Source organism: Meleagris gallopavo, chromosome 6 (genome assembly GCF_905368555.1).
Source record: "Meleagris gallopavo chromosome 6, MGAL_WU_HG_1.1, whole genome shotgun sequence".
Lineage (NCBI taxonomy): Eukaryota > Metazoa > Chordata > Aves > Galliformes > Phasianidae > Meleagris > Meleagris gallopavo.
Genome location: NC_139409.1, coordinates 28,037,872 through 28,052,496, shown reverse-complemented (window position 1 = coordinate 28,052,496; position 14,625 = coordinate 28,037,872). Strand labels below are relative to the sequence as shown.

Here is a 14,625-nt window from a genome sequence, read left to right as displayed (position 1 = left end):
AAGATGCAGACATTTAAGTTGTCGCAGAATTTTTTTTGACTACTTGATAGAATTGATGTTTAAATTGAAAGTGACTTTTAAACTTCAGCTAGAGAATTACTACTTTGTTAGCTTGATTTTTGTAAACAAACAAAAAAAATTCTCAGACTTCTTTCATGTTCCTCTTGATCTTTTAAAAGCATTCAGTATTTTTTTAATGTGTACATTTTCATTGCTTTCATTTTTTCATGCTCCAGCATTGCATTTCTTCTCCAATTTAAAAATGTTTTCATCCTTCATTTTAAAGTTTTCTTCTTTATTAAATTCAAGCTGCAGCTCTTTCTTACCCTTTTTGTGCTGGTCTTCTTTCTAATGTATGTTACAGGAAGTTAGAGGTTTAGGGCGGATGGGAGTGATGCGCTTTTATAGTTGCAGACATTCAGCAGCCTCTTGCTGGATACATTTGACACTCCTTGTTGATAGCTAACTTCTTTCATAAAAGGACTATCAGTCTTAAGTTGTGGTGCCTTTCTGGATTCCACAGCCTTCTTCCACATGTGGATTTTTGTAGTAGCTCCAATCTTACTTTATTAAATTAGTTCCAAAGAATCTGAGTTTCAGAAATCTGAAATGCCACTCTGTTTTATTATGTACATCCATCTTTTATCTGCATTTCATGTCCAGTACTAAATTCAGGTGGCTCTTGCTCTTTGATTTCAATCTACCCACTTGTTGCTTTCTACTGATAAGAAATTAATTCAATATGGTTTTCCTGCTAACCCATATTTTAGACTATACAGTTATTCTGTATTAAATAGAAGCAAACTCTGTTTTATCTTCAGTATATTTTTCTGCCCACTGAATCTGTGGAAAGTTTTCTCCCATAGTTGTGGCATCCTGTGATCTACCGTCCTGTGAGAGCTGATCATGCGTTTTTGTTTTCTCACTTTCAAAGTTGCTAATACTACATTCAGTGGCATTGAATTGATAAGCAGCATAAATATTTCAAAAAGTTATTTTCTTGGTGGTCATCTAATGGTAGTAATGTGGATCTGAGCAAATATCTTTTCACAGATACCCATTATTTAAATATGATATTTTAAAATGGTAAAAAAAAAATAAAATTTAAAATAAGTTTTAAGTTTTTAAGAACTTAAGTTTCACACGTAAGTGTGTTTATGTTAATTGTACTTTGAAAGAGGTCTTAAAATTAAGTGTACAGCTGATGAAAAAATTCTACCAGGAGACAGCAGTATATGTATTGAAGGTAATGTTTAATGGATAAGTAATTTATTTATTTTTTGTATGAAATGTTTTTTTTTCTTGGTTGCAGACAGCTTATCACAACAAATTTGTATTATTACTGATGTGAAGGAAGCTGCTGTGAAAGTAGGTTTTGTCCTTCATGAATCACTAAGAAGCCAAATAAAAGTAAGTATTATTTCTTGTTCTCGCAACTCATAACAAATTATCTAAATTCTGAATACAGACTCTGAGACCTCCTGCATCATTTGAGTATTTAATAAAAAGGATTACCACCAGGTGTGGAAGTTACCAAGAATCATCTCCTGCCTAATTATGCTGTAGAGAGGGATCTTACTGATGCTTTTTAAAATATATTTATTGGATTAGAGGAGAAATTGGATCCAGACTGCAGAGAGGCCATGTTCTTTAAAGTTTATGAATTCAGTGAGCCCAAATTGTTACAAATACATTACAGAAGAAATGCTTCTGTTACTTTGAAGTCTGAATTAAGGTCTAAACCAATTAAGGAACAAGCTGTATTCCTGAATAACTGTGAATGTAAGGTTCAGCCTTTTGGCAGAGAGATAAGGAGGTGCATTTCTCTCACAGTGAATGCTTATTGAAGCATTGCTGAAAATTGATGGACTTTTCCACTGACATTTAGCTATCTTTTCTTTGTTCATTATTCCCGCTAATGGAGCTATCACATATTTTCATTTCCCAAATATGATTAACATTTGGTAATTAGAGATATCTTGACTGATAATAGAGTAATTCTTAATTCTTAATTATGTGATTATCTTTCTTTTACACAAAGAAACAAAGCAGGAATAGCTGTTCAAAAGTATAGGTTTCCCAATTTGTGTAATTGTAGTTTTATAATGTATTTTGTTTGTGTCTATTGATCTGCTTTTTGTGCTCAGTTAATATGGGATGTTATTGTATACTGAACTGACTGATCCACATTTTGAAATGAAACTTAACGTTGTACTTTCAGCTTTTATCTGGAAGCAATTGTATTTATTAGGGAACATCACTGTTTTTATCAATTGCATATCCACATTTTAAAACGTTAGTAGAGTTGAATAAGATTTTTTTTTCTTGTCTGAGTAGCTGTGTGATGGAGCAGAAGTCTTTTTTGTCCTCACTGATACTATTCCATTACTAGTTTTCCTTTTCTTCTCTCTTTAAACTGTTCTGCAATTGGTAGGAAGACATCACATTCCCATGTTAAGAAAAACAGTCCAATCTTTAAACATTGAGTTAAGCAAACACACTTTTATGCATCTCTGTCTTTTGCTTTTAAACACAAAAATGTCATAAGCACTTCAAAGCCAGTAAGAAAAAGGAAATAACTTGTTTGAACAATACCTTTATGAAGCCAAATTGAATAACTTCAAGTCACATTTGTGTCAGAATTAATTAAAATCTGCAACATCTTTGGATCTTTTCATTGCAGAAACGACTAGCTGTTGGGTGGGTCAAGCATTTGATCCTACGGGGCATTTGAATAAACCATACATAAAATTACCATAAACAAGGTAATGAAAGAATAAAGTGAATGGATTCCTACTGATATGAGACTGATTCTTTTTTGATGACTCATTTAAATGAGTCTAAATGATGATGTCTAGTGCTTTAGGAGGAATAGACAAGGAAAGATAGGTGGTGGGGTGGTTCTGTGTTAGGGAGAGTTTTTTGACTCTGTAGAGCTCTATACTGGGAGTGATACGATTGAGTTGTTATTGGAGAGGATCAGGGGAAAGGCCAGTGAGGCTAACATCCTGTTGAACGTTTGTTGTAGACTGCTCAACCAGAATGAAGAAACAGACAAAGTGTTCTACGTATAGGTAGCTGGCTGAGTTCACTTGTCAGTAGCTCTGGTTCTTCTGGCGGGAACTTCAGCTTACCTGACATCTGCTGGTACAACTGAGAGGAGGCAGTCTAGGACATTCTTGGGGTGTGTGAAAGATAACTTCCTGACACAGCTGCTAAGAGAGCGTACCAGGATAAGCATCTCATTAGGTCTGCTGTTTACGAACAGAGAAGGAATGGTTGGAGTGATTGGAAGTTGTCTTGGTCATAATGACCATGAAATGACTGAGATTTCTTTCCTTGGTGAAGTCTGGATTGGGGTCAGCAAAACTGCTACCCTGAACTTCTGGAGGACAGACTTTGGACTGTTTAGATTGTTGGTTGAGAGAATCCCTTGGGAGTCAGTCCTGAAGGGCATAGGAGTCCAGGAAAGCTGGATGTTGCTCAAGAAGGAAATATTAAAGGCTCAGGACTAGGCAACAGGCTGCCTCATGTGTTGGAAGATGAGCTGGCAGGGAAGAAGACAGGCCTGGCTAAACAGGGAGCTTTTGCTAAGACTGCAGAAGGAAAAAAAAAAGACAGTTTATGGTCTTTGGAAGAAGGATCAGGCAACTTGAGAACAGTATAAAGATATCAGTAGTGTATGCAGAGGAAAGATTAGAAAGACAAAAGCCCAGCAAGGACTTAATCTAGCCACAGTTGTTAAAGATAGTAAAATATATTTTTACAAATAAATTAAGAACAAGAGGAGGAAGAATCTCCTGCCTTGCAGTGGGGGACGTTATCACTGAGGGCAAGGAAAAGTCTGAGGTTCTCAATGCCTTCTTTACTTCTGTCTTTAATAGTCAGGCCAGTTGTCCTCAGGTTACTCAGCCCTCTGAGCTGGAAGTCTGGGGTGGGGAGCAGAATAAACTCCCCTCAATAGTCTTGACTGCAGTAATGTAGCATGCATGAAACAATCAGGGAATCAGGTCTAGCCAGTATGTGTTCATAAAAGGCTGGTCTTGCTTGACCAACCTAATTGCCTTCTATGACCAGATGACTTGCCCAGTGGATGAGGGAAAGATTATGGATGTAATCTACCCAGACTTTAGCAAAACTAAATACTTCAGCAAAGCTAAATACTGTCTCCCACAGTCTTCTCCTAGAAAAGGTGGCAGCCCATCACTTGGACATGTATAGTCTTTGTTAAGAACTGAAGGGCTGGGCCCAGGAGTGGTGGTAAATGAAGTTAAATTCAACTGGTGACCAGTTACTAGCAGGATTCCTCAGGGGTCAGTACTGGAGGTGACCCTGTTTAATATCCTTATGGACTATCTGGATGAGGGGATGAAGTATACCCTCACTAAGTTTGCAGATGACGCTAAATTCAGTGAAAATGTTGATCTCCCTGAGGACATGAAGGCCCTACAGAGGGATCTGGATAGGCTGGATGAATGGGCTCAATCTAGTTGTATGAGTTTTAACAGCACCTAGTGCTGAGTCCTGCATTTTTGTTACAGAAACCCCATTTCTCACTAGAGATCTGGGGCAGAGTGGCTGAAAAGCTGCCTTGGACACCAGTTTGGAGAACCATTTTATCAGGGATCAGGTCATTGCTTAATGATATTTATGTTATCGTTTGAATGAGATGAATAAAAGCATGGGTTATCATCATTGATAATATGTCTTCTATAACTTGAAAACATTAAACAAGAAACATGGGATAAAACTAGAAAAGACAGAAATGATCTGTGAATCTTTAAAAATACTGCTTGAAAAATACTGATTTTACACATCATTGGAAAAATAAAAATCATGCCCATGCTGGCCAATGATCTGAGAAATAAAAATAGTAGCATACATGTTATGATCACTTTATTTTTCTTAACTTTTCAGAACTTTGGAAAGATGGTGTAGCACAATCCCAGCTGTTCTAGAGTCTGCTTTTTAACAAATAAATCGATATGTAACTCCACTAAGCCTTTCCAGAGACATGCTTTCTTCCTTCTTTTTTTAATGTGTTCATTTTGAATTGAGTGTAAAAATTCTTAAGAATTTTTTATTATTATTATTTGTTTATAGAACAGCATGTTAAATTATTTTTTTTCCTACTATTCTAATAGAATGAAGTAAAAAATGACGATATAAAGAGGCATTAGTTGTTCGGTTCATAGAATTCAAACTGACTTTACTAGTTAGGAATTCACTTAGTTTACCAGAAAAATTACTTGTGAAGTGATATGCAAAAAACATGAATATAGCTAATCAAGTTCTTGTTTGCATTTTACTAGAGGAGTGTGTGTGCTGCGTGAACCTGTGCTCATTTGAGAACACATGCATAGTTTCAATGAAATCATACAAGGAAAGGGGCAGAATTTGGCATCTCGTGTAGGAAGGGTTTTTTTTTTTGAAGCTAATAGGCATTGTATGTTTATGAAGATTTGAAAAGCTCTTTAGCTGAACAACCCACTAGTGAAAGGAGATGTGTGGATATGCATATACTGCTCATATATGTTTGTCTTGGTACCATTTTGTGATTCCACCCCTTACAGACTGTAGTCCTAGCTATGCTTACTTTTCCAAGAGAGGAATCTGATTCCTCTCTGTTTATTTTTCCTGAATAATATAGCTGTAAAACAAAATCTTGCTGTACTACTTAATCAAATTGTTCAAGTTAAATGGAAAATGATACACTTAATCATTTTTGAATTTTCTGGAATGCTTAAGCATTGTGCATTCTGGTATGCTAGGGAAAAAGTAGGACTACTTATTTGGGTCGTGTTCCATTTACCTTCTGAAAAGTCTTGCAGAATATGCTCCAGTTCATTTCATTACGTAGAAGATTGTGAATACATCTGGAATTTCTGATTTTACTTCAGCAGAAGTTCAATTTCGTAGTTGGTGTTACAAAATAAATGTTCTCTTTTCAGGAAAAATTCTAAATGATTCTCGTGAACAAAATTTCAGTATACCTGTGCAACAGTTCATATATACTTAATCATTTATTTTATTTTTTTATGAAGACAATATATATGTATTTTTTGAACTTCATAAAGATTTGCTCAGAATCAGAGAACTAAAATAATTTGGTTGTCTTACTGTATTACCAGCCTTTCATCTCTGGTAACAATTGAACACCCTAATCCAGGCAGTAGCTCTAGTGTATATGATACTTTCAGGGCTGATTTTGGAGTGGTTCCCTCTAGCAGCACATTTCAGGAAAAATTTTCAAAAATCTCTGCAGGCTGTTGGACTGTGTGCTGCACTGTTGAGTAATCTAAAAGTTTGAGCAGTATTTAATTCTTATGTAGAAAATAATATTTTCCAGTTTTACGCCATCTGAATTAACAATCTCTTGGATGATTGTAGAAGCTTTCACGGATATAAGTCTAATTCATAAAGTAATAGTATCTATTTTTTTAATCAGGTTGAAACTATATCAATATCTCTAAGCAAACAAGATAACCATCTACAGAACATCTTTTCAGGACAGTACTACAATTTTGTTTGCATAAATGTAAGTAGGAAGGATGTATGCTTTTATCATTTGCACGAAAGTTTACTAGTAATAGCAAGTAAGAATTACGTGTTTGAATAATACATTTTTTCCTAACCCCTTGATTTATCTGTACTGACATTTGTTTTTTCTGATATACATCAAAATCAACTCTTGACCTGCTGTTACATTGCTTCTCTCCTGATTTTGTACTTCCTTTAGTATATTTCTAAACCACCTGTAAACAAGAGAGGTGCAACTGTAAGTTATTTAAAATTTCCTTTTGTAGAGATTATAGTAAAGTGTCTTAAGAAGAGTACTTTGTGTGTAGTCATCTAACTGTGCATTGCCAGCGTGGCCAAAATAAGGGCCCTTGTATAGGAACAGAAGTGTTTTAGTTGAACTATATCTGAGATTCATTAAGATCCTTAAGCTTGTTGTATATATTTCTTAAAGGTAATAGTCTGCAATTTTTTCAAACAATCATAGTTTATCTGGCAAAAGCGCTAAAATATATAAAACAAACAAAAAACTTTTTTGGTAAATAATGGACCTTTGAATTCCTTTTGAATGTAATAATTCTTAGATGTTTTCAATAATTCTGATCACTTTTGTTCATTTAGGATAAAAAGTATGCCACTGAAGAAATCCAGCAGCTAGTGGATATGTTAGAAGAATCAAACATTCCTCTCTTACATCCGGTTGTTCTTATTTCAGTATGTAACTCCTATAATTTCCTGTAGAAAGTATCTAATGAAGTGTTTTTTAACAGTTATTCTCTGTTTAGACTATTTTGAGAGACACTGCTGTGTCTCAATGAAATTTAAAATTTGAATTGTAAATTAAGCTGTGAAGAGTGTCATTTGCATTTCAGCAAAAATAGTGCATTCTGACAGAGAATAAACCAACACAAGCAAAAGGTAAATTATCATACAGTTCTGTAAGAGGTATGTTATGGCTGTTCATATTGACTTGCTAACTTTTGCTGTTCTGTTGTTTTCCGTCTTCTCTGGGGATGCCACAAATGATGCCATCTGCTAGAATGCTCAATAGAAAGAAAATGGAATGGCTTTATTTTTCTGTTATGTAATTTCTTAAAAATTTTAAAAAAAATTATTGCTTTTCTGTATCAAGTATTAAAAATGAACTGTGAAGTACATAGGAATTTAACTAACATACTTATCAAAATGCCGTGAGATTGAAGCATATATTCTGATATGTGGCAAAAGTATATTGGCTGAAATTCTTTGAATACAGCTGTACGTGACTTTTATTTTACTTAGTCTGTTAAAATGGAGATTTGAAAGTCTCTGCACTCTAACCAGTTACAATTCTGTCATATTTTCTGGCTTAATAAATAGAGATAAGAAGCATTGGGTTGAATGAGCATCATTAATACCATATCTCACCAAGGAGTATGCCTCTAGACTATATTACATTATCCAACAACAATATATAATAAAATGTTATGATTTTATAGTCTAATTCCCTATGTAATAGCCTTGAAAAACAGGCAAATAATTTTACATGGAGCGTTAATGGTTTCCAAAGTGCATAGTCTAATGATCTGGAGCCAAAACTGAGAGTTTACTTCTGATTTTTTTTTCTGAAATTTTATTACTGGGCCAATAAATAAATGAGAAATAATGAAGATCAAGTATTTTCCAAATGAAGAAACGGGTATCATTGCCTGTGTTATCTTATGTACTGAAATATTGTGATTCCATGGATATTAAAATTCAGAACTTAATTTCTTCACTTTTTTTTCTCCCTGACTTTTTTTTCTGAGGAAGTTCAGGGTGGATCTTTAATTTTACTGAATTTTCAGTGACATGCCTTCAATTCTTTTGCCCATTTACAGCTCTAGTAGATGTGCAGAATGTACTGGTCTGAGAATGTTTCCTTCATCAAGTATGTCAACAAACATTTCTCTGTTAAAATTCGAGGGTGTGCAGTTAAAGTTAGAATTTTTAATCAATTAAAATGGTAGAATCATAGGTTGGTTTGGCCTGGAAGGGACCTTAAAATTATCTAACTCCTGTGAAATGTGGAACGTTGGGACTTTAAATGATTGCAGGTACAATATTCTCGGCATAATATTTCATGAGAAGTAGATATGGATGCAAATAATGGTAACACACTCACCATGAACCTCAGGTTTTATCCCTAATGTAGTAGATCTCAAAGTCATTGTAGTATCCAGCACCATTTTAAATGAGAGTGTACTTGTTTGAGCAGTCTGCTGCATGCACAGCTTACTTCAGTGAACACCGTTTAGGATAACCTCAAGTCACCATCCCTGGAGGTGTTCAAGAAAAGTGTAGATTTAAGGACAAGGTGGTGATGGATTGATGGTTGGACTAGGTGATCTTAGTAATCTTTTCCAACCTTAACGATTCAATGATTCTATGAGAGGAAATGATATGTTTAGTTCCTTTGCTGTTGTCCAGGCAATATAATTCTTCTATTTTCCTAACATGTTCCTAACAAGTACTTGGAATTTCCCAAAACTAGGCAGTGGGAGAAAAGTCTTACGACTAAGTGGAAGCGGTTGGTAGCATTTAAAACACAGATACGTGTATTTGTAAATATAAGCTCTAAACAATGAAGTATCATAATATAAAGAGACATTTTGTGCTACACTTTCCCATTTTGTACAATTATGTGCTATCTTTTTGAAAGAAAAGGTTGAAGGTGGACTGGAAAGTATGTTTTAAATAACTAAAATATTAGCTAAACTAATCAGTCTCATATTAATTACTGGAAACTGTTTAAGTCCTTTAAACTTCCGATCCCTAAAACTCATTACAGATGTTATGTCTGGGAGATAGAAACTTCTTTCAGCAGTCTTTAATTAATGTTGAGTGTCCTCTTCATTAAGGCTTATAAGTGAGATTCTCAGCTTTATTTTCATACTTAATTTTTTGTCACATACTTAATTTAATAGAATCTGAATGTACTGTTAGTGACTTATGGGTCACTTCTCTTTTGTTGTAGAAGGGCAAATAAATATTTCTCAGACAAAGTGACTCAGAAGTTTAAGCAATATAATGACATTTATACGCATATGTTTTAGGTACTGTCTGTACTGGAAGCACTGTTCTTATCTACTCTCAAAAGTAAAATGGTTCCTTTTTGTGAAGAATTGAAAAGATAAACAAAGAAAATAGCTAACTGCTTCCATTCTGTTCTTGTAATCACTAACATTTTGTTTTCAGCTTGAAGAACAGTTTAGAGTTTTCCATAATCAGAAAGTTCTTGTCTATTTTTGATTTCAGAATACTTGTAACTTTTTTGTAACGTTTTGATAATTGAGAACCAATTTTATCTTTCCTTCTAGTGTTTGACTTTTTTTGGATGTAAAAATTACTGGTATTACTATTGTGTTAAATTATCTGTTTAACCAGGTTGGGAAGAATGATCCTAGTATAAGGATGATCTTGCACTGGACATAATAATGACTTCAGTCCATGTACCTCCTTTGCATTGATTGTCCTTTGTACTAGTTCTTAAAGGAGCTTTTTGCAGCATCTGCAAGCTGGAGCAACAACAGGATTATTGTACAGAGGAGAAATAGGAAGTGCAGTGATAAATTTCATGCAGTTTCTTCACCTTCTTGTTTGCATCACACCAATATTCAATCCAACCCTGCTATACCCATAATAATAGTATTCTTAAACTGATACTACTTTTCATAATAATTTATGTTCACATTTGTAGATGCAAGTATGTAACTGAAGAGAAGTGATCCTATTCTATTTTTGGTAGTGCAGAAATAAAGGATTTCTAGTACTTCAGCTCTTTGTTGCTAGCACTTGCACTTCAGTGTAAAAGTAAATCTTGATGAGTTAGGTCATGTGTCTCAAAACAACGGGCTTAAAATTTTCTTGTAAATATCCATAGGGGAGCAATACTAAGCTTTGCTTTTTTGTCGAAAGTAACCTTATCAAAACTATGAGTGTTTCGAAATTAATCTCCACCTGTGTATTTGAAGAAGACAGCTTTGCTACTCGTGAATATGCACACAATAAACAGCTTTTTAAAAAATGTAGGAAGAGAAAATGAGTAAATGCATATTATCTGTCAGGATAAATTGAACATAAGGTACAAAGGGAACTCTGTGGTTGGTAATCACAGCTCTTTCAAGCTACCTCTGTTTCTTCCTCTCTATATTACTTAAAGATAAGTTTTATATGGAGTGAACTATTCAGCCAGAAAATACATTTTCTTATTTTAACGGAAAAAGTTTCTACTGTTAAGAGATGCTTAAATTTTACATATACAAATAATCATCCTTAATTTTGATTTCTGTAGTTAACAGGAACTTTGTGAAATAAACTGATTAAGCTGTGGGAATGCTTAAATCTTGGAAAATGGTTGAGAGAACCCTAAGCCAGTTAGTTCTTACCTCCCAGCTCAGGTTTTCTAAGACTCACATTGTTTGTGCAGCATCTCCACTGGGTGTGAGACCTGCCTTTTCCTGCCCAGGAGTTTAGGATAGTCATATTTTATATTGAAGTAGTTTCTATTTTTAAGCATGAAGTATTTTATTGAAGCGAAACCAATTTAGGCAACAAATATGCTACACTGAGAAGTTAGTAAGTTTGAAATAAACCTTTGAAGAATGGAATCCCATTTGGAAAACTTCTAAGATGCTTGAGAAAAACATCTTTATTTCTTCATTATCCTGATAAGTAAAAATCTGTGAAAGATAAATTAGAACTTAGAAAAGAATGTTTGTTTTCTAATTTAGTTATTATTTAATTACAACATTGTGTTCTGCTTTGTTCTGGTGTATTGATTTCAAAGTTCTTTGAAAAGAAATACGTGTCACTAAATACATGAGTGATGGAACTCAACCTGAATAGAATCTGAGAGAAACCTTGGCTTGGCTGTGTTCTTGTATGTGTGTAACAATGGTATGAGATATTAAAAACAGCAAGTCTAAAATAACACAATTTGAAAAAGTGTATTTTTTTCAAATTTGTTCTTTGGCAGGTTCACTTGAATACTTCAGAAAATACTCCTTTCAGCATTGATTTGGAAGAACTAACTAGAATGAAGAAATTTGCAAGGGAAGTGAAAAGGAAAAATATTTTGGTTTATGGTCTCCTTATCCAATATAAGGTATGTAATTCTTTTTCTTCCTGCAAAGTATCTATTTTTGTGATTTGTATGATTAATGATAGAATCTTCATCTAAAACAAAATCAAAGGGATTAATTAGGACATGGAAAGATTTATAGGAAAGATTCTTGCCTGTTCTTGATCAAAATTGAGAAGGACCTATAGTTTAAAGGCAAAAATGTTTGCATTTTGATTAGAGAAGAACAAATGGCAAACACTTTTTAAAAACACATGAAAAATTGTTTTTTCTTTTTCCTTTTCTGCTTTGAAGCCTATAAAAAGTAGTGAAAGCATTTTTAATCAGTGATTCTGATGAATTTTACTCTCCCCATCAAAATAGTGTTTGGAATTCAGGTGACAGCAAAGAGGTGGTGAAACAAACACTATCCATGTCTCCAATAACAGCCAATTGCTTCAGCTGCAGGGAAAAAGAAATGGCAATCCGGCATCTTTTGTACTCATAGAAACTATTTGAAGTAAACCATTTAGACTGAGAAATGCATTCTGCCAACCAGAAAGGTAGAGACTGCCTTGCATCAAATGGAAACGCTTTTTGCTGTTTATGTAGAGATTTTTACAACTTAGTCAACAACAAACAAGGAAATAAGTCAGATGTTCAATGGAAATTTTAGTATAGAAGGATAAATGTAGTCTTACCTGATATTTTTTTAATCGAGAAGTGTTTTTGATTTTGTATGTAATTGACAAAAGCTCTCTATAGGTATACCTGAGAAAAATATATCTAACAAGATTTTCCACCAAATTCTATTGGCTTTATTAAGAGATATGTGTATCAATATCTATTAATTTATGCTTTTACAGACTTATGGTGCCAACATTAATATTTTAGACTCATTTCACTCCTGAACTTTTAATTGGACATCACCATGTCAGCCAAAGGCACTTAAACTTATCCTTAAAAATCTAGCCTTCATAAAATTGGTCTTTTCCTTGATTTCATAGCCCAGTTCAACCACTCTGGAAATTTTAGTCAGCAATGGCTCTTGGTTATTTCTTTTTATGGATATTTTAATTGTATAAAATAATACTGTTCTAGAATAGTTTAAAAGCATAGAGTAAAATTTTGGTGAACAAATGGGTTTGAAAGGGGAAATGGCAAGTTCTCTTGGAGAAGGGAGATACACACTTATCTAACTTGCTAGTTTGTATGGTTTAATTATATCAGATAATTCAGTGTGATAGTGAGTAAACACTGAATTGGAACCATTTGCAAAAACAAATATTATGAGTATCAAATCTGAGTTTGATCTTTAAATCTGTTATTAGTTATCTGTTATCTAACATTTTTTCCATATTAAGAAAACTTTGATGTTGACCTACTATCTCTTATTGGAAACATATAAACATTTAAAAAGAAAGAATATTGACATACAGCTTTGTTTGCAAACAAACTGCTTTTTAATTTTTTTTTTCCATTACTAACTTGCTTAATAAAAACATGTGACGTCCGTTGTATTTGTTTGTGAACAGTGCTGCAATTCCTGGCTTAAAAGAGTGCTTACATTTTTTTTTACTTCTGGAGTGAGTTGGGCATCAGACCAAGAGCATCAAAAATTATTATTCTCACTTTTCTTACATGCTGTTCCCCAAAGGCATCATTTAACAGGTATCCAAAATACTCACCTATTGAGATGTATACATCTGCTTTTTTTGGCTTTAGCTCTGAATACATGGAAGAGCAAAACAAAAAAAAGAAGCTTATTAAAATTGCTAGATATGCTTAAGAGACATTTTTAAAATGTTACAAACTAACTATTGTGTTCATTTCCTCGTGGTTTTTTGTATTTGTGTGTACTTCTCTAAGGAAAAAAAGTGGCAGAAATTTTTTATACATATATATATATAATATTTTTTTTTCCCCTAATTTTGTAGAATGGCTTAGTTAATAAGGGACCTTAAAGATCATCTCACTCCAACCCACTGCAGTGGGCAGGGCTGTCACCTACTAAATCAGACTGCCCAGTGCCCCATCCAACTTGGGCCTAGAATGCCTTCAGTGATGGGACATCAACGCCTTCTCTGGGCAACCTGATCTCATCATTCTCTGAATGTCCTATCTCTACATTCCCTGATAAAGAGACTTTTCATCTTTATTGGAAGGTTGCTATATTGTTCCCCAGAGACTTTATTGTATCAATGCAAAGTTTAATTTTTATAGCTGAAGCATGAAACAAATAGGATTTTATGGAGTTAATGCTAGCTCAACTACTGATGTTGATACCAGGAAGTAGGCTCAAGGGAGATGCAGGAATCTGGGAAGGAGCACGGTCAGGACAGCTGACCCCAGCTAACCAAAGAGGTATTGCATGCCACGTAATCTCATGCTTAGCAATAAAAAGGGAGAGAAAGAAGTATGAGGAGGTTAGCTGTCTTTCTCTTGGGAACTAGTTGGACATCTGTCTACCCATGGGAGATAGTGAGTAATTGCCTTTGCATAATTTGCTTCTCTTTTCTTTCACTTCTCTTTTGCTTATTAAGCAATTTTTATCTCAAACCAGAGGTTTTTTTTGTTTTTTTGTTTTTTTTTGCTTTTACTCTTCTTTTCCTCTTTTCATGTCCCATGGGATTGGGTCCTGGAGGGGAGCAAGTGAACACCTTTGTGATGCTTGTCTGCCTTCCTGGGATTAACCCACAACACAATCTGTAGCATAAGGATTTTTGTTACTATATTTGACCAGGAAAGCTTTTGAAGTTCTTCAGCCATTTAAACCCCAAAAGAAATTCCCATCAAACTGTACGTTGTTAGTAACTGAAGTCATTCTGTGTCTTTTGCTGCAGTTGTCAAGTGTGGTAGCTCTTCAAATTGGTACAGTGGAGGCAATGGCCATCAAGTCTATATCGGAGTGTTAATTTTCTCTTTCACCCTCTCCCTCTACTTATAAGCAGGAAGCAAGAAATCCAGTCCCAGTCTAAATTTTGGGTATTTCTTTACAGTGGTTGGAATCAGCATTTGAGATTTCT

General features: G+C 34.3%; 1 protein-coding gene across 14 annotated transcripts in view; it reads left to right on the top strand.

The window, feature by feature from the left end:
• Window positions 1–14,625, top strand: part of CRPPA (CDP-L-ribitol pyrophosphorylase A) — a 113,922-nt gene that overhangs the window by 54,379 nt on the left and 44,918 nt on the right. For 12 of the 14 annotated variants that reach the window (XR_014883860.1, XR_014883861.1, XR_014883862.1 and 9 more), the window contains 4 exons: window positions 1,313–1,410; window positions 6,449–6,538; window positions 7,141–7,233; window positions 11,516–11,644. Coding sequence is in view for 11 of the 14 variants with exons in the window: in XM_085226128.1 (XP_085082254.1) it covers window positions 1,313–1,410; window positions 6,449–6,538; window positions 7,141–7,233; window positions 11,516–11,644 (410 nt within the window). In the remaining 3 variants the exon portion in view is untranslated. Of the gene's footprint in view, window positions 1–1,312; window positions 1,411–6,448; window positions 6,539–7,140; window positions 7,234–11,515; window positions 11,645–13,134; window positions 13,271–14,625 lie in introns of all 14 variants that reach the window. The other 2 variants (XM_085226120.1, XM_085226123.1) reach the window with 2 other exon arrangements.